The 25,776-nt window shown below is 41.0% G+C and overlaps 1 protein-coding gene across 1 annotated transcript in view; it reads left to right on the forward strand.

Annotated features, from left to right (window-relative positions):
* Positions 1-25,776, forward strand: part of fank1 (fibronectin type III and ankyrin repeat domains 1) — a 61,892-nt gene that overhangs the window by 25,446 nt on the left and 10,670 nt on the right. Inside the window, exons 3-7 of the mRNA XM_048551160.2 lie at positions 335-459; positions 3,693-3,774; positions 8,566-8,640; positions 15,681-15,746; positions 18,192-18,357. Of these exons, the coding sequence (XP_048407117.1) occupies positions 335-459; positions 3,693-3,774; positions 8,566-8,640; positions 15,681-15,746; positions 18,192-18,357 (514 nt within the window). The remainder of the gene's footprint in view (positions 1-334; positions 460-3,692; positions 3,775-8,565; positions 8,641-15,680; positions 15,747-18,191; positions 18,358-25,776) is intronic.

The raw sequence follows: 25,776 nt of genomic DNA on the forward strand, positions 1-25,776 counted from the left end.
CCCAGATTAAAGAGTCTAGATGCTTAGGCAAATGCTAATTTGCCTATGTGGCTGTCTCACACTGATAAGTCTCAGTAACCTCGTCAGACTGTTCTCAAATAATGTATTCAGAAAATATTTTATGCTCAAATCTCAGTAGAAAATGTATTAAAATTGATTATGATTTTCTACTGTTGTTACCTTTTGTAATAGTGATGCTAACTCTTTAATAATATTGCCACTTAACTATTTTGCAAATGTGTATTTAAAATGCTTTTTACATTTAATCTCTTGATCTAATGTTGGAGCTATTAGATTGGTTGATCTAAAATTCTACATGCCTTTATTTTTCCAGAGGATATGCGAAACAACATGTCGTTACAGGCCTTGAGGCTTCCACCTCATATAGATTTCGAATAAAAGTCATTAATTCTACAGGAAATTGTGCCTACAGCCCAGCTGTGACAGTTTCTACAACACGTGAGTCTCACTTATTTCTTTTATTGCTTATGGCAAAATTTCTACAACACGACAGTAAATAATTGGCTTGTTTAATTTAGTGGTTGATGTACTGGTAAGAATACTGCAGGATTTACAACTTTAAAATTATAACTTACAATTTCTTGTGTTGTTAGCATGAAGACACTCAATTATTTGTATGTGAAGTTCAGTTTAGGAGCTAAATATATATTGATTGAATTGTCAGCTTGGCATCAGACTTCAGAGGCAAGAGAAAGTGGAGAACAGTCTCTTAACAAGGGGCTGAAAGTATTGTACTCTTGATACTCGGAATTAGTAACACCATATTACCATAATATTCAATTAGTTGTTTGAAATGATGTCTTAGTTGCCTGGAACGTGTTGATGTTTACTAATTCTAGCTACATTTTAGCTTTTTTAAAAGAGCTTACATCTAGACCTGATTTCCTGTTCTATTGTAACAGCAAAACTCTTATTTCTGTAAGCATGTTGAAAATTCTGTTTGTTTTGCACAGTGCATATGAGCTCAATACAACCTGTTTTGAGGCTGCTCAAACTAGTCTTATGTAGAGTTACAAATACGTAATTTCATGAATCATATATTCCAGGAGTAAAACCTTTAGTTTGGGGATTGGAATTTTTAATGTAAAATAACTTAAAACACCTGGCTTGAGTAGCAAGTAACCAAGGCTAATGGCAAATCAGAGAGTGGCCTATGTTTACTTTAGATCATGTTGAGATGTATTAGAAACTAAATAATGGGATACCTCTTTTAACATCTTGGTGGAGACAGAATGTCGACAGCTATCTCACTATGGGGTTTAAATTATTCATATGGATCTGCTAAAAGAAAGCAAGGTTTAGGAATTGGAAGTTATTATTTTAAATCCTATCTTTATTATTCCAGACACATTGCGATAGAGATACATTGCAGGGAAGTTTTTTTTTATGTTTTATTTGTGTAACTTTTCAGGGAAATAGATGATTAAAATTTGGGTCCAGAGCAGTTTGGAGAAGGTATAGAAAATCCCAGAAGCTGTAAAAGAGCTCAAACCAGATAGAGAAACTCATCAGGAACTAGGGGTGTTTTTGATTTTGATTTGGAAGCAAGAAGGTAGTGAGGACTGGGTTGCAGCGATGAAGGAGATTTGAAGGGTTTGATTTACTGAATGCCGTTGGAAGGACCCAAATACATCTGATACCCTGGAACACAGTGGGAACACTGGGGAAAATCAAAATGAATACTTGAGAGACTTGACCTAAGACAGTTTGATGCCAAGAGAACTGAAGGAGCCCTCAAGATTCTGTAAATTATAGTGAAATTCTTTGGTGAAAGTCTAAATAGATTGAGGAGTATGTTGCTGAGATTTCTGGATTTACAAAATATTGTGTTTTATTGAGTTTGCAGTCCCTTCTTTGTTCAACTCTCATCCAATAAAGATTTTTGGTTAAAATGTGAAATATTTTAGCATAATTTCTCAAGTTAGCAGCTGGGAATTTGAATTATGTTTTTAAAACATTGTGGTCTTTAGGGGCCATGTTAGCTCAGTAGGCTAAATGACCTGCATGTGTTTCTGAATAAAGTCAACAGTAGGGATCGATTTCTGTTGCAGCTGTAAGACACTTGGGTTCTGCCTTCTTGTCCTGGCCGTGAGAGTGGAAGATACTAGCAAACCACCCACTGACAGAAACTGCCAAGAGCACAAAATAATGCATCAGCAGATAAGGAGCTTCAGACCAGGCTTCAGGCAAAGCATGCATGCCACAACATTTGTCTCTACTGAGATTTTAACAACTAATGTCCTTGTAGACATTAAAAAGAGGTTAATTTCTCTCATCAGTCTGAGATAACATCAAAGACAAATTCGAACAGCAGCCAGTAGTATAAAGATGGTGTGGTAATCATCAGTGCCACATAGTCTCATGGACTCATAAACAAATATGTCTCACAAAAGGCTTATAACAAAGATAAGATTGTATAAATATTTTGTTTTCAGTCTTAGTGGCAAATATTTGTTGTTGAGGGTATCTAAGACCAAAGAGACGATGAAGAATTAAACTGTTGTTCATCATCAAACTAACCAGGATGCCCATCTTAGATATACAGTGTGATAACAGTCCCTGATTACACACGGCGAGACAAGAATGTAGGAGACATAATTGAAATACTTTTGTTTTTGGCTGTTTTCCAGCTTTTGCTTTTTTCTCTTTGTTCATTGGCAATAGCGACAGTGTTCCTGGCTCCCTGCCTCCACCTTTTTGGTCTTTCATATTCTCATCAATGTGTGCTCATTACTGTAACTGAAAGAAAAACATTTGTATTTTAGTTTAGCTATAAAACATCGCTGAGACATTTGTTTATGACTCCTTGTGATTACATAATGCTATTGATTACCATGCAACCTTTACACTTCTGTCTGTGTTGTTTTGAAACTGTCTCAAGCTGATGAGAGTTATTAGCCCCATTTTAATGTTTCCAAAACTCCTACATGAGATTAGTTTGGGCAGCTTCAAGTAAATTTGTACCAAGTATGGGTGGACTGTACAAAACTGCAAAGAATTTGTTATCAGTTTGCTATGTCTCAATTGAGATAGAGAAGCTTTTTGAAAATTAGACTTTTTAAATTTGTTGTTGAGATGTAAATGTTTTTGGCAAGACCAGCACTTATTGCCTATCAGTAATTGCCCATGAAAAGGTCATGGTAAATGCAAGAGATTTTAAACCAGAATCTAGACTCTGGAAAGGGACCCCAAGGTGTCTGTAATTTCATTATATTTCTGTCTATCTAGGATCATAGATATTTTATGATGTAAATAACATACTTTAGAAATTTCGTGTTCTATATATTGTCTGTATTTGTTGACATAATAATAGTTGGGGCACAATATTTCCTAACTTGATACACAAGGAATGGGTGAGTCAGAAAATCATGTGGATCCTGCCTTCTGAGATTAAAGGCAAAGCTGTCGTAGGACTGCTCTCTCATTAGAGAGCGATGATTGATGGTAGTTTAACCTGAAGGGTCACCATGCCTCAAGTGATGGGAGAGATTGAAAAGTTGAGTCCTTCGTCCTTCATATTAATCTCAGCTGGTATGAGAATTGATCCTGCATTATTGGCTGTCCAGCCAATGAGCTAACCAACAGTGTTAAATATTCAGCCTTGCTTTTTCCCTTTCATGGCTAACATATAGGTTTTCAATTTTTAATTTTTTGTTTTCTTTTATAATTAGGGGAATCAATAAACAGAAAACATCTGCACCGTGCTGTAATTAAGAATGACATAGAAGGAGTTCACCATATTCTGCAGTCAGGGTAGGTCACTAATGTCCTTTAGGGAAGGAAACTGCCATCCTTACTTGGTCTGGGTTGGCCTACATGTGACTCCAGATCCAAAGCAATGTGTTTGACTCTCAATTGCCCTCAGGTCAATTAGGGATGGGCAATAAATGCCATCTGGCCAGCAATGTCCTCATCCTGTTAATGAATAAAGAAGAGAAAAGTCATTTAGCAAAATCTTGATAATGACAAGCAATCAACAGAACTCATAGCAGGAATTGAGGGCAAACACAGTACTCAAGGCAAAAACTTTCAACCTCAGGAAGAAAAACAAGTTGCTGGGAAAACTCAGCAGGTCTGGCAGCATCTGTAAAGACAAAATCAGAGGTAATGTTTTGGGTCCGGTGACCCTTCCTCAGAACTGATGATATCTGGGAAACATTGGTTGATATGCAGAAAATAGGGAGGGGGATGGGGTAGGGAGTAAACAATAGGATAGAGCCTGAAGAGAAAGAAGAGCAGTTGGATAGACAAAGGAGATGACAACGATCTGGCTAGGAGGGTGAATAGTATTATTAGAATAGAATTATTCTTTTAAGACTTACTAAGTAAATAGTACACTACTTAGTATACGAATCACCAAGGCTGTAGCAATGGGAACATGAAGAGAAGATTTAAGATAACAGTGTCTGGTGATACAAGAAGTGAGGTGACAGTGACAGCTCTTGACATCAAGGCTGCATTTGACAGATTGTGGCATCAAGAGCCCTAGCAAAACTGGAATCAATCAGAATCAGGGTGCAAATTTTCTGCTGGATGGAGTCATACCTGGCACATAGAAAAATGCTTGTGGTTGTTGGAGGTCAGTCACCTCAGCTCCATGACATCTCTGCAGGAGTTCCTCATGGTAGTGTCCTAGGCCCAACCATCCTCAGCCGGTTCATCAATGACCTTCCTTCCACCATAACTTCAGAAGTGGAGATGTTCGCCGATGATTGCACAATGTTCAGCATCATTCACAACTCCTCAGAGACTGAGGCATTCCAAATTTGTTCAAATTCGACAGGATCTGGGCAATATGCAGGCTTGGCTGACAAGTGGAAAGTAACATTCGCACCTCACAAATGTCAAGCAATAGCAATCTCTAATAAGAGGCAATGTAACCACTGCTTCTTGATATTCAATGGTGTTACTATTGCCAGTATCAGCATCCTGGGATTTACAAGAAGCTCAACTGGACTCACCATATAAATACAATGGCTACAAGAGCATGTCAGATGCTAGGAATACTGGGGTGGGTAATTCACCTTCTGACTTTCCAAAACCATCTATAAGGCACGAGTCAGGAGTGTGATGGGATACTCCCTACTTGCCTGGATGGGTGCAGCTCCAGCAACATTCAAGAAGCTTGACACCATCCAGGATAATGTAGCCTGCTTATTTGGCACTGCGTTCATAAACATCCACTCCCTCCATCACCAACGCTCATATAATTTAAAAGATACACTGCTAGAAATTCACCAAAGATGCTTAGACAGCACCTTCCGAACACACAACCACTTCCATCCAGAAGGACAACAGCTGCAGATACATGGGAACACCACCAGCTGCAAATTCCCCTCCAAGCTATTCACCATCCTGACTTGGAAATATATCATTGTTCCTTCACTGTCACTGGGTCAAAATGCTGGAATTCCCTCTCTAAAGCTATTGTGGGTCAACCTACAGCACATGGACAACAGTGACGCAAGAAAGCAATTCATCACCACCTCTCAAGGGTAGCTAGGGATATGCAATAAAAACTGGCCAGCCAGCGATGCCCACTTTCCAGAGTAAATAAATGAATTTAAAAGGAAATTTAAGACTGAGATTGAGAGTTGCATAATTTGAAGACCGTTTTGGTGGGAAGGTCATTAAGACTACAGCCACAATTTTTTTTGAGAAGAGCATTGTGTATTAGCTCATGAATCAAAGGAAAGCATTTAGTTTATATGCAAAATTTCAAGAAATCTTCATCTAAGCTTGAAGAGGCAGGTATATCTACATTTTGCTCAAGGAGGTACAAAACTACCATTTTGATTGCAACAAAATGCAGGAAGCCCCAAAAAGCAGTCTTTTCATTTCACAGAAATTAAAGCTTTTGTACAAGAAATAATACAGCACTGCTATAATAGAGTTTAAAGTCTTTTAAAGTAAGGACAAGGGGATGACATTGCTGTAATACAGAATTACCAAATCTTGTCGGCAGAGAAATGCAGTGGCACTGATTTAAGTTTATTATATACTTTATATTACATACAGGTATGTGCATACATTAAAAGCCAGCAAATTATCAATAGCATTGTGATATTGCAAATTTGCAACAACTTTAAAGGAAATAAAAAATACCCTGATTAAGAAGGAAATGGCAGGAGAAATAATACTACCATAATGGTATAATATCAGAAATATATCAAACAGAATACAAGATTGGATATTTTGGAGAAAATAGTCCTTATGATAATAAATTTCTTCAAATTCTTCAAAAGCTGAATAAATAAATATACTGTTGTATTCAACAAAACATGCAGCTGCTAATACTGTAGTGACCAATCCACAAAAGAAGGCACTGAAACTTTCTTTAAACTTATTATATTTATTTATGCTGGGAGCAAATAAAATTCTTGAAAGGGTAATGTTCAGCAGAAGAGCTCAGCATCCAGAGGAATCCGTAGGTCATTTCATGAATTAACCTTATAGTACAGTGATAAAGTGTAACTAAGGAGATTTGAGATTGGATTTCATTAGGGACCGAATTGCTTTTAAATTTTCCATGATTTTTTGTAGATTAGTTATAGACCAAAGAAGATTTGGCTTTGGAGAACTATTCTCTAATCTGTAACTAGTGGAATGCCACAGGGATCAAGATTGGGGCCATAATTATTTACAACATATATTACTAACAAGTAGTGAGGATAAAACAAAGAGATTAGGTATATAGGCAGGTTAAGTAGGGAAAAAAGCTGACTGTTGAAATATAATGTGGGAAAATTTGATGCATTTTGGTAGAAAGATTAGGGGAGCAGAATATTATATAAATAGAGAAAGACTGCAGAAAACTATAGCACAGAGGCAACAAACACAGAAAATGGTGGAGAAACCAGCTTTCCTGCCAGACTTTTCTGCATTTTCTGTGTTTTTTCAGATCTTTCAGATTTGTTTCAGCATTGGCAGTACTTTGCTTACAGCACAGAATGGTTTGAGAGTTCTCCGAATGAATCACAAAATACTAGTATACAAGATCAGCAGGTAATGGGGAGGCAAATGTTGGCATTAATTTCGAAAGGAATGGAGTATAAAACAAGGCCTTGCTAAAACTATGAACACTAGCCAGACCTCAGCTGGAATACTGTGAACAGTTTTGGTCCCCTTATCTAAGGAGCCAGGTACTGGCATTGGAGGCAGTCAGATATGGCTCATTAGGCAAATACCTGGTCTGGAGGGACTGTCTTCTGAGGAGAGGTTGAGTATATGTGCCTGTACTCATTCGGTTTAGAAGAATGAGAGATGGCCTTATTGAGATATATAAATTCTTAAGGTTCTTGACAGTCCAAGTGTAGAAAGATTGTTTCCACTTTTGGGAGAATCTAGAATCAGACGGCATAACCCTGAAAAATGGGCCATAAGAAGTCATCCATTTAAGGCCGAGGGAAATGAACTCTTTAGAATCCTTTACTGCAGAGGACTGTAGATGTCTACTTAAGTATATTGAAGACTGAGGTAGACAGATTTTTAATTAGTAACAGAATCAAGGAGTACAGGGAGAAGGCAGGAATATGGAGTTGAGGATTTTCAAATCAGTCATAATCTTGCTTAATAGTGAAACAAACCTGATGGGCTGAAAAGCCTGCTTCTGCTCCCACATCTTATCATCTGTAGGAACTGTCCAATTATCAGGTAGAGACAGAGAGGTTCATGTAGATGCTGCTGGAGTTCTAGTTTCCCATGCTTGATGAGTTCAGATTGTGTAGGATTAGCACCTGGAGCTTTACCTTTAGCAAGTCAGCCATTAGCTTTGCTAAGCTCCACCCCTGTGCATTTGACATCCAACTCTGAGCTTCCTTGATGATAGTGTCAAGCAAATAATTGCCTGAATTGTGTTAGTGTTTAAATGGTTGCAGATGAATTCACGCAGAGCAGAAAATGTCAGTTTCAGAGTTTTTCACTGAGTGAGAGAACAGTTAGACTTCACCCTCAGCCATGTAGACGATGATCCTTGGTGTCTGCCCAGAAAAGTGGGATATTGAAGAAAGAAAGAACTTTTATCTGTAAGTATAATAGGTAGATTTTACTTTTGTGAAATTGGGTGTTGTGAGTTAAAACCAAAATATTAGTGCTGTTTTTTCATATTGATGTTCAGTGAATTTTGAATTATTTGTTTTCTTTAACAAATGAAGAAACATATATATAAGCCAGAGCAAAGTATATTCAGTTAACTGTTTTGCATACATCAAAATATAGCCAGTTGTATGCCAGGTACTTTTACAAAGCTGAAATTAGTACCTGAATTGGAAATTATTTATAAACTTTATAAAAGTAATTTCCAGGAAATCAGTCAGCCTCTTTGTACTTTTTAAGGTGGGAATTTTCTTTATTTTGTACCTTTATGAAAGTTTGCTGGTGCTATGATCTCATCTGCTCATTCTTCATATATGAGCCTAAAGTGTCAGCAAGACATTTAAAATGTTAAACATGCTGTTTGTTTCTTACTTTTGAATTTGAAAATAGATTGTCTGGTTTGAAAATTTCAAAAGAATTTCACTGTGAACCTGTTTATTATTCTTTCAGAAATGTGAAGGTGGATGTTCTTGATGAGCTTGGGTTCTCTCCGCTTATGTTAGCTGCTCAGAAAGGATACCAAAGGTATTCGTTTGTCTAAGGGGTACAAAATTTCTTAGTCATTCAATGGTAAAGTGCTTGTTTTAATTTCCTGCAGTTGTCAAATTTCTATGTTTATGTGTTACTATGTACATTTCCTGAATCTTATGCTTGAAATCCCAGAAATTTCCGACAGCCTCTTATCAACTTATGTTAAATTGCCAATGCCAGATTCTACATCAAAATGGCAGATGGTCATAGTAAAAAGAAAGAAAGATATGTACAATAGAAACTTGAAATAAATGCAAACATTTTTGACAGAATGGTAATTTCCATTATAGGATTTTACACACAAGGTATTAGTTTGAGTTATATATTTTTCCAATCCTAAGAGATTGATATTTATTGCCAGCACACATTTCTGTTCTGTTTGTCTGTTGCATTCTCAATATGTGAATTCCTGACCTTGGGATTCTTTCTGGGTTTCTCAATTATGATGTTAGTTATTGGTACGTTAGAAAATTTAGAAATGGACAGCTTGCATATTTCAAAGACCCATCTACATTTTAAGAATAGCAATGTTGTGAGAACCCTCCATTATATTTAAAAAAAGTCATTCTCTATGCTCATAAAAAATATACACCGTAAAAGAAATAATTCAAAACATCCTTCAAAGTTCATGTATGTTTCTGTGTGGTCTCTATCTCAATCTATCACAGAAAATCAGCCACATCATGGCTTACTGATGGTTTTAGAAAGATTTCAAATGGGGAGCCAACTCAAACAATACTGGAAGGTAAAATTCCTCTTAGGATTTAAACTCTGCAGATGAAAATTATATCAACTGCCCCCTAGGCTGAGCAGCATTTGTAGAAAACCAGATGGTGCAAAGTTGATATGTGGAAAAAGAAAACGTATAGAACATCAACAGATGTGAAATAGGATGTAAGGTAAGGAGGTCACCAATATTTTGAGAACAGAATTTTGGGGAATTAATCTTGAGTCGAGCCCTCGACACATTAATTACTGTGTGCAGAAGGAAAGAAAAATTTGTAAATACCATTCTTTATATTTGACATTTGGAACACCTGACAACACCAGAATGGTTAACAGTCTACCTGTACCTTATGGGCCTTTATCCATTACATTCAGGAAGTTATTGGTATAAAATTGTAATTGTATAACAATTTAACTTTTATTTGCAGTGCAAATTCAGTACATGATCTAGACGTTTAGATATAGTAGCCCACCTGGGACTGTCACCGTGGCAACACTTGCAAATCAACCAATTGTGAATTCTGAATCTGGGACATTTGTGGGGAAAAAATGTGTCCTTTTGACAGCCCCACTATTTATCATGAATAAACACACATGAAGAAAGGGATTGAGTGAACCAGAGCTGCACATTAGTGTTGCCTCAGCGGTTACAGTTAGAAGTTTTATGTTTCAGTGATGCTACATCTTGCAGCTCAGCGAAAATCTGATCTTCAATATGGAGAATACCCTAAGGTGATTTATTTGTCCCGTATGAAGCCATGACAGTTTAGAATATCTCAAAATGGTAAGTTAATACAACCTGAAAAGAAAGCTTGATACCTACACATTTAAAGAAAAAACACATTTACAAAAAAAACACTTCAGTGTCACACTTCAATGAGGTGGATGTACTAAAGGTTTTATAGCCATTCATGTAAATATTGAACAATTCATATCTATAACCATTTATGTTTGAGACATTTCTGATAGTATATGTAATGCTTGCAATGAAGAAATCATAAACACCAGAATCATCAACAATTTACGTTCTGCTTCACCTAGTGGGCAATGTGCAAATGTTGACAAGGCTAACCACTGAATGATGCTTATGTAAAATTTAATGTTTGTGACCTTCATTTCCCTAGCGCAAAGTATCCTTGCCCCCAGGGAAAGGTGAGGATAACTAATATTGAGGTGACTGCTCACAAACATACATCTTTGCAGGATCGTGTTTTAAGTTTTGGAACTCATTACAAAATTGTAAAAATAAAAATGCAATCTTGTCATGTCAGAACAGAATAAAAAAGGACAGGTGATGATTACGGAAAATGAAAATGACAATTAATTCGAAAAGAAGAATACTACCAATGTTGAAGACATCTCTAAGTGGATGCATGAAATCCTTAAGGGGGAAGTTGAGCAGCCAGAAATTGTTGTACACATTGGTATCAATGACATAGGTAGGAAATGGGAAGAGAACCTGAAAAGTTATCATATGGGGTTAGGCAGAAAGTGTCACAGGACTTCAAGTGTAGTAATTTCTGGACTACTTCCAATGCCACGTGTTTGCGAGAGGAGGAATAGGAGGATTTGGAAGATGAATGTTTGGCTTGAGAACTGGAGCAGGGGGCAGGGATGTAGATCCTTGGATCGCTAGGCTCTCTACTGGGTAGAGGTGGCCTGTACAAGGAGAGCAATTGCATCTGAATTGGAGAGAAACCAATGTCCTGGTGGGGAGATTTGTTAGAGCCATTTGGGAGGGTTTAAACTAATCTGGCAGTGGGGTAGGAACCAAAGCAGTAGGAAGATGAAAGAGAAGGTTGAGGACAGTACAGAAGTTGGCGAGAGCAATTTTAATGGTAAAGGCAGTTTTGTTAGTCCTAGTACTAGACAAAGTAGGCAAGAACATGGCAGGAAGCAAGGGAAGTCAGGGTTAAACTGCATTTATTTCATTTAGAGAGCTGACAGATAAAGCAAATAAACTCTGGGCATGGATGGGTACGTGGGTCTAGGATATTGTAGTTATTACAGAAACATGGCTGAAGGAAGAACTAGAGTGGCAACTCAATGTTTGGGCGCAGATGTTTTGGAATGATAGAAGGGGAGACAAGAGAGAAGAGAGAGTTGTGTTTTTGATTAGGGAGAACATCATGCAGTACTGAGAGAAGACATTCTTAAAGATTTGTCTGCTGGCTCCATATGGGTAGAACTGAGAAATAAAAAGGGGGAGATTACTTTGGTAGCATTGTACTATAGGCCCCCTATCAACAGTCAGCAAGAGATTGAAGAGCAAATAGCTGCAAGAATAATGAGTTGTAATAGTAGGGGATTTTAACTTACCTAACATCGATTGGGACTGCCACAAGTGTTAAGGGCTTGGTTGGAGAGAAATTTGTTAAGTGTGTTTAGGAAAAATTTCCAATGTGGTATGTACATGGCCCAATTCGAGAAGGGGCAAAACTTGACCTTCTCTTGGGAAATAAGGCAGGGCAAGTGTTGGAAATGTTAGTGGGGGAGCACTATGCGACCAATGACCATAGTTCCATTAGTTTTAAGTTATCTATGGAAAAGGATAAGTCTGCTCCACAAGTTAAACATCTAAATTGGGGCAAGGCCAATTTTGATGATCTTAAACAGGAACTTTAAAAAATTGATCGGAAGAGGCTATTTGCAGGCAAAGGGACAACTGGTAAGTTGGAGGCTTTTGAAACTGAGTTAATGAGAGTTGAGGACCAGCATGTTCCTGTTAGAGTGAAGAGTAAGACTGGCAGGAGTGGGGAACCCTGAATAACCAGAGTTATTGAGGCCTGAGTCAAAACAATAAGCAGGAGGCATTTGACAATGTATAGTCAGCAGGAATCAAGTGAATTCCTTGAGGAGTATACAGGGCAATGGGGTACACAAGAGAGAAATCAGAGCAATAAAAAGGGACACAAGAGGGCTTTGGTAGACAAGGTGAAGGAGAATGCATAGAGATTCTACAAGTACACAAAGGGCAAAAGAATAATTAGGGAGCGAATAGGGTCTCGTAAAGATCAACAAGGTTATCTATGTGTGAAGCTACAAGAGATGCATGAGATCCTAAATTAATATTTCTCGTCAGTATTTGCTGTTGAGAAAGGCATGGATGCTAGGGAACTTGGGGAAATAAATAGTGATATCTTGAAGAGAATCCAGATTATAGAAGAGGAGGTGAAGGAAGTCTTAAAACGCATTAAGGTAGATAAATCCCCAGAACTTCATGAAGTGTATCCCAGGACTGTGTGGGAGGAAATTGTGGGTCCTTTGGCAGAGATGTTTATATTATTGACAGCCATGGGTGAAGCACCCTAAGATTGGAGGGTGGCTAATTTTGTACCATTATTTAAGAAAAGCTGCAGGGAGATGCCTGGGAACTACAGACTGGTGGTGAGCCACACATCTACAGTGGGTAAGAGGGTTTTCTGAGAGATGGGACTTGGAGATGCAAGGACTCATTAGGGATAGTCAGCATGACTTTGTGTGTGGAAAATTGTGTCTGGGGATTTTGATCGAGTTTTTTGAAGGGGTGACCAAGAAAGTAAATGAGTTAAGTGTGGTAGACGTTGTCTACAAGGACTTTAGCTAGGCCTTTGACAAGGTACTACATAGGTGTTATTGAGTAAGCTTAAATCTCACAGAATCCAGGGAGAGCTGGCCAATTAGATACAAAATTGGCTTGAAGGCAGAAGACAAAGGGTGGTGGTAGAGAGTTGTTTTTCAAACTTGAGGCCAGTGACCAGTGGCATTGCACCTCTGTCATTGATGCTGGGTCCACCATTATTTGCTATTTATTTAAAAGTTTTAGATGACAATTTAGGAGGTACCATTCGTAAGTTTGTGATAATGCCAAGATCGATGGTATAGTGGACAGTGAAGAAGGTTATCTGGAAATAGAGCAAGATCTTGATCAACTGGGCCAGTGAGATGAGGAATGGCAGATGGAGTTTAATTTAAATAAATGCGAAGTATTACATTTTGGTAGGTCAAACCAGGGCAGGACTTACACTGTCAGTGGTAGGCCCCTGAGGAGTGTTTTGGAACAAAGAGATCTAGGGGTACAGGTTCATAGATCCTTGAAAGTGGAGTCACAGGTAGACAAGGTGGTGAAGAAGGCTATTGGCATGCTTGCTTTCATTGGGCAGACTATTAAGTATAGGAGTTGAGATATCTTGTTGCATCTATACAAGATGTTGGTGAGGGGCCATTTGGAGTACTGCATGCAGTTCTGGTTGCTGTACTGTAGGAAGGATATCATTAAAGTAGAAAGAGTTCAGAACAGATTTACAAGGTGCTATCAGGACTGGAAAGTATGAGTTATAGGGAGAGGCTGGATAGGCTAGGACATTTTTCCCTGGAATATAGGTGACTAGCTAAAGTCCTTGTAGACGTCTATAAAATCATGAGAGGCATAGATAAGGTAGATAGCCAACAGCTTTTCCCCATGGTAGAGGGATCTAAAACTGGAGGGCATAGACTTCAGGTGAGAGGGAAGAGGTATAAAAGTGCCCAGAGGGGCAATTTTTTTCACACAGGGGATGGTAAGTGTTTGGAATGGGCTGCCAGAGGTAATGGTGGAGATGGGTACAATTTTGTCATTTAAGAAACATTTGGATAGGTACATTGGTGGGATAGGTATGGAGGGATATGGAATAAACACAGCAGATGGAACTATGTATATAGTGAAAACTGGGCAGCGTGGACAAGGTGGGCCAAAGAGCCTGTTTCCATGCTATAAACCTCTGTGACTATTTATCTATATTAGGATAGCACAGAGTTGTGTTAAAAGTCTGACTGTGAAGGAAAAGCATTAGATGTTTGTTGTATATTTTAACAAAACATTTTGGAATATGGACATCACCAGTGAGGCTTATAATTGCTGTAATTTCCATATTTACTTTGAATAAATGATGGTAAGCTGCCTTCCTTAACTGCTGTCATTTGTGGAGTGAAGATATCCCACAATGTTTTTAGTTTAACGTGATGACTTAGCAATGATGAAGGTGATTTGTGACGTGCAGGGAAACATCGGGCTGGATTTTATGAAGAATGGTGTGGAAAGTTTGCTGCCCCTTTCCCTCCATTGGAAGGAAAGTCGGTCTCCAACAGGCAAACTTTTAAAAAGCTTGCCTCTCAATGCCAAAACCTGAGTGTTGGCTAACCAGGCTTAGCGGTGGGCCTCCTCCAAGTTGAATTGGTTAGCTGCTCCAGCAGTCCCAGTAGTGCCCAGTAATGGGCATTGCTGGGTCCAAAAGGAGGCAGAAGAAGATGAGTGATGGCAACTGGAAACAGGTATGTCCCAGTCTTTTAGGACAGAGAGGGACTGGAGAGCCCAGGGAAGAGTTGAGGGTTTAAGGGCCTTGGGTTTTGGGAGGCAGGTAGGGATGGGCAAATTATGTACTAACAACATAGGGATGTGCCCCCAATATGCATGGATCACCTTCTGATGGATATGCACCCACCTTTCTTACCGGTTGTTCACTTAAACATTTTCAAACATGAACCCCTTTGCATTCTGATAGGCCTTCTATGACCTAACATTTTGTGGTGGTAGATGTGAATTTAAGTCCTTTTATCAATTAGTTGGGCAGTTAAAGTGCTAAATAGATCTAAGGATGGACAAGCAGTTTACCTAACTCCATATAATGGGGAACAGGTCGATGGTGGGAGGGAAGTAGATGGGCTAGGCATGCAAAATATTTTCCATGCCCCTTCCAGCAAAACATTGCCGAGTAGGTTGTGGGGAGAAGGGATGTTGCACTCAGCTCTTGGAGGTCATGGTGTTCCCATTTGTCTGCTGCCCTTGTTCTCACTGGCAGATGTGTGTCTGGGAGATGCCATCTAGTAGATGCTGCAGACTATAGCAATGATGTGCTGTGGTGCAGGGAGTTGATGTTTAAGGTGGTAGATGGGCTGCTGATCAAACCAGGTTTCTTTGTTCTGTTAGGTGATTGGATTCAAGTGGTGACCAAGAAGGATAAAGGGCAGGATGAAATACAGATAGCGCCTTGGAAAAGGATTACAAAATAAAAGAGACAAACATCGTATTTTTTAACCAAAGCAACAAATGAAGGATGGAAACCTTTTATTGTGCTGCCTGTTTGAATATTATCTTGACTGCAAGAGGGAGCTACGATAAGCCACGTTCATTTTAGTATGTGTACATGATGCATAGAAGGAAACAATTACACAACTTAATTTGAGGAACATACAGGAAAAAAAATCAATTCCTGTCTTTGCTGCTTATTAAACATATTTCTTCCTTAATGCTGAGACATATCTTAACTAATATTTCTCTACTTTTCTCCCAGAATAGTGGAAATTCTGATAAAATCTGGTGCTGATATTAATCAGAAAAATGGCAGCGGTAAAGACAGGTAAGGTGAAAAAATGAGTAAAGCAAATGTTAGAAAGGCATCAGAGGGATTGTTAGACAACCTTGTTTAACCTGGGAATGAATGAAATTCTGATTTGTGTTGTATCATGTGTGGAAATATGATGTTAATTGCCAATTTGAGCAGCACAGCGACTCAATGGTTAGCCCTGTTGTCCCAGAGCACCAGGGATCTGGATTCGATTTTACCCTCAGGAGTTTGCATGTTCTCCCCATGTCTGCGTGGATTTCCTCCAGGTGCTCTGGGTTCCTCCCACAATCCACAGATGTGCAGGTTCGGTGGGATGGCCACACTGAAATTGTCAATAGTGTTCAGGATGTGTAGGCCACATAGAGTAGCCATAGTAAATGAAGGGTTACAGGATATGGAAGGGGATTAGGTCTGGGTGGGATGCTCTTTGAATTGCTGGTGTGGACCTGATAGACTGAAAGACCTCCTTCTGTGCTGTAGAGGTTCTATCTCAGAGCTAATTTTAGACACTAAATTTTAAATGCTCCAGATATTCACCATGAGCAAGAATATCTCCAATATAGTGAAAAGCTGGCAGAAATCAGGAATTGCAAATCTCAATCTCAAACCCCAAATCTCTAATTTGTTTGAGAAAAAGACTGGGGCTAGTCTGTAGTTTGCCCTTGCATAGTTCCTGGGGGCAGATGCCTACTAAATGACAGCCTGCCTCCAATAAAAATGGAGTTTGAAATACCTAGAGGATGGAGATTAGATGAAGTAGGAGCAGGTTTATTCTCTTTTGAGTAGCCGAGGTATCCTTTTGGAGAATAATGGGAAACCTTTTGATGCTGAGAAAATATTTGAGAGAGGTAAGGCATCTTTTCGGATTGGGAAAAATGGGTACTTCAATTCTCTTGTTGGAGATTATCATTGTGTGATAATTTGCTGGTCACTTTGAATGTCGCTTACGAGCTAAATCTGGGTATTGTCCAGATCCTATTGCGCATAGACACAGGCTGCTTCAGTTTTGAAGGTGTTGCAATCGTCAACAAACATCCAGACTTCTGACCTTATCATGGAAGGATGCAGTTTGATGAAGCAGCTGAAGTTGTTTTACCATAGAAAACTAACTTAAAGACACTTGCAGAGATGGTCTTGAGCTAAGATGACTGACCTCTGACAACCATAACCATTTTCCTCTGTGCTAGACAAAACTCTAACCAGTGGAGAGGATTTACCCTGATTCCCATTGACTCATTTTGCAAGGACTATTTGATGCCATACCTGGTCAAATGCTGAATTGATGTCAAAGTCATTCTCACTTCACCTCTGGAGTTAAATTATTTTGCCCATGTTTGGCTAAAGGCTAGAATGAATTCAGTAGCTGTGTGTCCCTGGCAGAACTCAAGCTGGGCTATTGCTTAGTAAGTACAGCTTAACTGAACTGTCAAAATTCCTTTCATTACTTTTCTTATGATTGGGATCATGACGGTATCTGCCAAATCTGACAAGGAACTGTACAAAAAAAATGAGTGGACTTAAAACAAAAGTGCTCGGAATCAGTGTTCCTGCCACAGTAGCCATTATCTGATTTGTGCTGCCTAACTGATTTCCCAAACTATAATTTCCACAATGGAGTGTGTGTAAAATGAACATTACAATATACAACTACAACTGCATTTACAATGGAGTTGTTTATCGACATCCAGGCTCAAGTGAGTAAGAGAAATATTTATTTATATTATGTATTGAGCGTTTGAAGTGAAATGTTTGTTTACACAAGGGATTAGATGAAGTAATTTCAATGTTATCAATTTTTTTTGTATCAATGAGAACATTTGCTTTTCAATTATGACAGATCAGATTGACAGGTAATTTTATTTTCTGCCAGCATGCCTCCTGACAAATGTTCCAGCCAGATAATAGGTTAATAGACAAAGAGCAGGAAGGGCAAAAAGTGTGCGTGTCATGGAAGTGATGAATGAGAGTTAGTTGGCATTGAGTAAAGAGCCATTGTTGGAATGATTGGAGGCATGAGGCATATGAGGGGCCATGGGTGATGGGGCATATTTTTACAGTGAGGATTTGAAGGGCCAAATGGGATATGTACAGCGGCATGGGTCGGCATGGGGTATGAGGGGCTGGGGCTGGCTGCAATGCAGTATGTAGCATGTGTTGGCATGAAGAGGAATGAGAGTAGGAGGGATGCGTTATGTTTTAATCTTTATTTTAAACTTTGAGCACAGTGATGGGACCCTGAGGTAGACTTTCTATCCAACCTGCCTCAGAATGCAGCAGCCTGCTGTGCTCTTCCTGGGTCATCAGGTCTGTCTTTCAATCCAGCTTGCCCTTCCTGAAAATGGGAAAAGCATGAATCCATTTTAAAGGTTGAGTAAGTGTGGAGAATATTTAAAAGAGAAGAAAATCATATATGACATGTTTTAGGTTAAAACTGTACTCTTTCTTCTCATCTTATAGCTTAATGCTGGCCTGTTTTGCTGGGCACCTGGATGTTGCTAAATGTCTTCGGAGATTTGGAGCTACGTGGGAATCCCGAGACAATGGGGGTTCATCTGCCGTGCACTGGGCTACAGATGGGGGACACCTGAATGTGATTGAATGGATGATAAATGAAGGTTGTAAGGTGTGTAAATTAATCAGCTGACTAGCTTTTTAATTGTAAAGCAAATGGAACAATTACAAATACTAATTTGATCTAATACTAATTTCTTGAAATGTGGCGGTTCTCATAGAAAATCTTAAAGGTGTCACCGAAGCTGACTAACTAAGAAAGCATGAAGGTGGTTTTCACTGATCAAAGGGAGGCATTTTGTTGATGGAGAACCCTGACACTTTGGTTCCACAGATTGCTATGATGCTGAGCATTATTGTTGCAAATGCCGGAAGATGTCAAGCATCTCAAGTCTCTCACCATCAAAGCCAGCTTCTTCCAAGGGTCCTGACCCGAAACGTTAGCTTTCCTGCTCCTCTGATGTGGCCTGGCCTGCTGTGTCCCTCCAGCTGCACACTGTGTTATCTCTGACTCCAACATTGGGAGTTCTTATCATCTCTTCTTGACATCAGCAATCTTTTGAATTGCTGGATGTAGTCAGTGTTTAGGAACTGCCTCTCACAGACCGGCTGAAGTCAAGTGAGGACTAATGTTACAGAAATAGCAGATTCTCTCCTTAAAGAAGATTTGTGAGTGAGAGCTAGTAGGAACTGCAGATGCTGGAGAATCTGAGATAAAATAAGATGTAGAGCTGGATGAACACAGCAGGCTGAGCAGCATCAGGGGAGCAGGAAAGCTGACATTTCAGGCCTAGACCCTTCTTCAGAAATGGGGGAGGGGCAGGGGTTTCAGAAATAAATAGGGATAGATGGGGAGGCAGATAGAAGCTGGACAGAGGAGAAGATAGGTGGAGAGGAGACAGACAGGTCAAAGAGGCGAGGATGGAACCAGTAAAGGTGAGTGTAGTTGAGGAGTTAGGGAGGGGATGGGTCAGTCCAGGGAGGACGGACAGGTCAAGGGGGTGAGATGAGGCTAGTAGATAGGAGATGGGGATGGGCTTTGAGGTGGGAGGAGGGGATAGTTGGGAGGAAGGACAGGTTAAGGAGGCGGGTACAAGCTGGGCTGGTTTTGGGATGTGGTTGGGGGAGGGGAGACTTTAAAGCTTGTGAAGTCCACATTGATACCATTGGGCTGCAGGGCTTCCAAGCGAAATATTAGGTCATGTTTCTGCAACCTTCAGGTGGCATTGTTGTGGCACTGCAGGAGGCCCAGGATGGACATGTTGTCTGATGAATGGGAGGGGGAGTTGAAATAATTTGCAATTGGGAGATGCAGTTGTTTATTGAGAACTGAGCGTAGGTGTTCTGCAAAGCAGTCCCCAAGCCTCTGTTTGTTTCCCCAATGTAGAAGAGGTCACAACGGGAACAACGGATGCAGTATTGAACATCTGCTTGATGTGGAAAGTCTCCTTAAGACCTAGGATGGGGGTGAGGGAGGAGGTGTAGAGGCAAGTGTCGCACTTCCTGCAGTTGACAGGGAAAAGTGCCGGGTTTGGTGGGGCTGGAGGGTAGTGTGGAGCAGACAAGAGATTTCTGGAGAAAGTGGTCCCTCTGGAAAGCAAATAAGGGTGGGGAGGCAAAAATGTCTTTGGTAGTGGGGTCAGATTGCAGATTGTGGAAGTGTCGGAGAATGATGCTTTGGATCTGGAGGTTGGTGGGGTGGTACATGAGGATGAGAGGGATTTTGTTTTGATTGTTATTGTAGGGAGAGGGTGTGAGGGATGAGTTGCGGGAAATGTGAGAGACATGGTTGAGGGTGTTCTTGACCACTGAGTGGGGATGTTGCGGTCCTTGAAAAATGAAGGCATCTGAGATGTTCGGGAGTGGAATGCCTCATCCTGGGAGCAGATGCAGTGGAGCCGAAGGAATTGGGAATAGGGGATGGAATTTTTGCAGGAAGGTGGGTGCGAGAAGGTGTATTCTAGATGGCTATGGGAATCAGTCAGCTTGAAATGGATATTGGTTTCAAGGTGGTTTCGAGAGATGGAAACAGAGAGGTCCAGGAAGGAGAGAGAGGTATCAGAGATGGTCCAGGTGAACTTAAGGATGGGTGGAGGGTGTTGGTGAAGTGGATGAACTGTTCGAGCTCCTTGTGGGAGCACAAAGTGGCACTGATACAGTCATCAATGTAACGGAGGAAGAGGTGGGGTTTAGGGCCAGTGTAGGTGTGGAAGAGAGACTGTTCCATGTAATCTACAAAGAGGCAGGCATAGCTTGGGTCCATGTGGGTACCCATGGCCACTCTCTTTGTCTGTGGGAAGTGGGACGAATTGAAAGAGAAATTGTTGAGGGTGAGGACGAGTTCGGCTAGGTGGATGAGGGTGTCAGTGGAGGGGGACTGATCGGGCCTGCGAGACAGGAAGAAGCGGGGGACCTTTGGGCCATCTGCATGGGGAATGCGGGTGTGTAGGGACTGGACGTCCATGGTAAAGATAAGGGTTGGGGACCAGGGAATTGGAAGTTTTGGAGGAGTTGGAGGGTGTGGGTGGTGTCACGGACGTGGGTAGTTCCGTTTTCCCTTAGTCAATCCCACACACCATTGTGGATGTCAATCATATGACTAATTGATTCTGTGTCTGGTGTACATTAGGTTAATGGGCATGGCAAGGCCATGAAATGCCATTGGACACTAACGACGGACATGTTAGCATGGTGGCTTGAAGAGCCATGGACAGGGTTTTTGACATTGAGGTGCCATACAGAATGGTGGGAGGATTGAAAGGGTGTGGGGAATAAGGGCTAGAGCATGTAGAATACTTAAATAATGCAACTGAGATAAAGTGCCAGAGAGCAAATGCAGGTTTCTAATCAGCTTGCTTTGGCACTTGGCTCCCTGCCCTGACCACCTATACACAGTTTCTGGGATTGGGTGGGCTCAACAGAATCTACAACTCGCTTATTCAGAGTGTGATCAAAAGATTCATGGCCTTTCCACCGTGCGTCCTGGAAATTTGCAGTACCTGTCTTGATTGCACAAATCTGACTCAAACTCTGTCACTCAGGACAATTTGCAACCAGAAGTTTAGCTATATAATAAGCTTTCCACTGGAGGCAGTTTTTTGATCTGAAAACAAACCTAGATTCTGTTTCGCACCACAGGTCAAAAATTAAAGATAGATCAAAGGAGAAGGCTTGTAAATGTGCCAGAAAAATTGTAAGCCTGAGGATTCAGAGACATTTCGAATTCAGTAAAGAAGACCAAAAAGAAAGAGAGCATAGAAATTGAATGTTAAATATGAAGAAAAATGAAAAGATTATCAAAGTTCAAAGGGTTTTGAACTGTGCAAGGTAAAGCAGAACATCACCATTCTAAATGCTCTTGCTGGAACATTTGGAAGAGTAATATCAAATCTCTCAAGGCAACCAAATCTCACATCAAACCAGTGCTTGCTCAGTGATTGTCCATGTGATGATATGGCCCCTGTTATACCTGTTCTGCATCATAAGCAGATCTCCTTTGAGACATAATTATCTGTGTCCTCGAAGCCCTTGCCTGAAGGAAACACATGCGTTTGGTGGTACAGAGTATGTAGTAGCCTGACATTAATGGAGTGGAATCCTTTCTGGTTGTTGAATGCTCCAGAATGACCCAAGAGTATCTCAATTATCACTTGTGTACATTCTGATTCCCTAATCCTGTGAAAATCCAGCCACTGCCCCACAGGCCAGACCTGCATGCTTGACTGGGTCATTGACCTGGTGACATCGCAAACAATTTATCTATGAATTGGGATATGGACTTGTATACTGTAGATTCTAAAATCCTACAGATGTTCCCCTGCAGATGCCTGGAAGGAGTTCTAAGTATAGAATTTGAGGACTGTTGTGATCTTAACAGCTATTAGCAGTGCACATCCGCCCAGCTGTCATGGAAAGAGGTATTGTTCTAAAAATCAGCAGTAGTCAGCAATGACAAGTTACAAAGCGTTGAAGCTTCATTTCCAGGAAGCTGATTGTCAAGTTGTTGACATCGTTGTGAGGTATGACCTCCTTTGAGCTTCAGCTGTGTTGAGCGACGTGGCAAGCAGAGGGCACCTGTTGCTGCCACCATTGCTGCTGGTGTTAGCATTACTGCACTTCTTGTTTCTCTTCAAAAGTGAGGTTTGGAGTGTTTAAGCTATAAGTAGAGGCTGAATACGCTGTTTTCCCTGGAGCGTCGGAGGTTGAGGGGTGACTTTATAGAGGTTTGTAAAATCATGAGGGGCATGGACAGGTTGAATTGCTAAAATCGTCTTCTCAGGGTAGGGGCGACCAAAACTAGAATGCATAGGTTTAAGGTGAGAGGGACAAGATTTAAAAGGGACCTAAGGGGCAACTTTCTCACGCAGAGGATGTTGCATGTGTGGAATGAGCTGCCAGAGGAAGTAGTGGAGGCTGGTACAGGCTGGTACAATTAAAACATTTAAAAGGCATCTGGATGGGTATATGAACAGGGAGGGTTTAGAGGGATATGGGCCAAATGCTGACAAATGGAACGAGATTAATTCAGGATATCTGGTCAGCATGGACAGGTTGGACTGTTTCCAAGTAAGGGTACAAGTCTTTTCCATAGGCACAGCCTCAGCTATTGGGTTTTAGTGGTGTGAAAGTTTCAATGCTGTATGATGTCCCACTGTGCTCTTGTGTAGTGACTCCAATTGAGATCCACATAGCTCAAGAAACCTGTAAGCTAGTTACTGAAGCCAGATTGTGAGATCAATTGTCAGTTAATAGTTACCTAGTATATTTAAGGGTCTGACATAATAGCTACAAGCAGATTTCCAATTCCCTGTGCAATGAGGAAATGAATCGAGACATTCTGGATTCCTCACATGCTATCATTTTTTGGAGTTATAACCCAATAAATGCTCCCAAACTCCCCATCTCTGTTAAATAAAATTTCACCCTGAGAATATAATATTGGTTACAATAAGAAGAGGAACAGGGAGCGGGCGCAGCTTAACACGTGGCTGCGCAGCTGGTGTAGGAGGGAGGGCTTCAGATATGTAGATAATTGGGATGCCTTCTGGGGAAGGTGGGACCTGTACAAGAAGGACGGGTTGCATCTGAACTGGAAGGGGACCAATGTCCTGGCTGGAAGGTTTGCTCGAGTAGTTCGAGAGGGTTTAAACTAGTATGGCATGGGGGTGGGAACCTGAGCTGTATACCGGAGGTGAGAGTTGATGCAGGTGAGGCAGTAGCAAGAGGTAGACCAGCTAGAGGAAGGATTTTCCTGGGAAGGAACCAAGGGATCAGTTAAAGTGTGTTTGCTTTAACGCAAGGAGTATCAGGAATAAAAGTGATGAACTTAGAGCATGGATCAGTACCTGGTGCTATGATGTTGTGGCCATAACAGAGACATGGGTTTCTCATGGGCAGGAATGGTTGCTGGATGTTCCAGGGTTTAGAGCATTTAAAAAGAATAGGGAGGGGGAAAAAAGAGGAGGGGGTGTAGCACTACTAATCAGAGAGGGTATCACAGCTACAGAATCTTCCATTGTCGAGGAGCATCTGCCTAGCGAGTCAGTGTGGGTGGAAATTAGGAACAGCAAGGGAGTAGTCACCTCGTTAGGGGTTTACTACAGGCCCCCCAATAGCAGCAGGGAGATTGAAGAAAGCATAGGTCGGCAGATTTTGGAAAAGTGTGGACGTAGTAGGTTGTTGTAATGGGTGACTTTAACTTTCCCAATATTGATTGGAACCTCCATCGAGCAGAAGATTTGATTGGAGCTGTTTTTGTAAGGTCTGTTCAGGAGGGTTTCCTAACTCAGTACGTTGACAGGCCGACGAGGGGAGAGGCCATTCTAGACTTGGTGCTCGGAAACGAGCCGGGGCAGGTATCAGATCTTGTGGTGGGAGAGCATTTTGGTGATAGTGACCATAACTGCCTCACATTTTACATAGCTGTGGAGAAGGAGAGGATTAGGCAAAATGGGAGGATATTTAATTGGGGAAGAGGAGACTATGACGCGATTAGACATGAGTTAGGAAGCATGGACTGGGAGCAATTGTTCCATGGTAAGGGCACTATAGACATGTGGAGACTGTTTAAGGAACAGTTGTTGTGAGTGATGAGTAAATATGTCCCTCTGAGACAGGCAAGAAGGGGTAAGATAAAGGAACCTTGGATGACGAGAGCGGTGGAGCTTCTCGTCAAAAGGAAGAAGGTAGCTTACATAAGGTGGAGGAAGCTAGGGTCAAGCTCAGCTCGAGAGGATTACATGCAGGCGAGGAAGGAGCTCAAAAATGGTCTGAGGAGAGCCAGGAGGGGGCATGAGAAAGGCTTGGCAAAACGGATTAGGGAGAAAACAAAGGCATTTTACACTTATGTGAGGAATAAGAGAATGATCAAAGAAAGAGTAGGGCCGATCAGGGATAGCATAGGGAACTTGTGTGTGGAGTCTGAGGAGGTAGGTGAAGCCCTAAATGGGTTTTTTGCTTCTGTCTTTACGAAAGAAACAAATTTTGTAGTGAATGAAACCTTTGAAGAGCAGGTGTGTATGCTAGAATGGATAGAGATAGAGGAAGCTGATGTGCTGAAAATTTTGTCAAACATTAAGATTGACAAGTCGCCAGGCCTGGACCAGATTTGTCCTCGGCTGCTTTGTGAAGCGAGAAATGCAATTGCTTCGCCACTTGCGAGGATCTTTGCATCCTCACTCTCCACTGGAGTCGTACCTGAGGACTGGAGAGAGGCAAATGTAATTCCTCTCTTCAAGAAAGGAAATAGGGAAATCCCTGGCAATTCCAGACCAGTAAGTCTCACGTCTGTCATCTGCAAGGTGTTAGAAAGGATTCTGAGGGATAGGATTTATGACCATCTGGAAGAGCATGGCTTGATTAAATGCAGTCAATACGGCTTTGTGAGGGGCAGGTCATGCCTTACAAACCTTATCAAGTTCTTTGAGGATGTGACTAGAAAAGTTGATGAGGGTCGAGCTGTGGATGTGGTGTATATGGACTTCAGTAAGGCATTTGATAAGGTTCCCCATGGTAGGCTCATTCAGAAGGTCAGGAGGAATGGGATACAGGGGAACTTAGCTGTCTGGATACAGAATTGGCTGGCCAACAGAAAGCAGCAAGTGGTAGTAGAAGGAAAATATTCTGCCTGGACGTCAGTGGTGAGTGGTGTTCCGTAGGGCTCTGTCCTTGGGCCTCTACTGTTTGTAATTTTTATTAATGACTTGGATGAGGGGATTGAAGGATGGGTCAGCAAGTTTGCAGACGACACAAAGGTTGGAGGTGTCGTTGACAGTATAGAGAGCTGTTGTAGGCTGCAGCGGGACATTGACAGGATGCAGAGATGGGCTGAGAGGTGGCAGATGGAGTTCAACCTGGATAAATGCGAGGTGATGCATTTTGGAAGGTTGAATTTGAAAGCTGAGTACAGGATTAAGGATAGGATTCTTGGCAGTGTGGAGGAACAGAGGGATCCTGGTGTGCAGATACATAGATCCCTTAAAATGGCCACCCAAGTGGACAGGGTTGTTAAGAAGGCATATATGGTGTTTTG

Source organism: Stegostoma tigrinum, chromosome 20 (assembly GCF_030684315.1).
Source record: "Stegostoma tigrinum isolate sSteTig4 chromosome 20, sSteTig4.hap1, whole genome shotgun sequence".
NCBI lineage: Eukaryota > Metazoa > Chordata > Chondrichthyes > Orectolobiformes > Stegostomatidae > Stegostoma > Stegostoma tigrinum.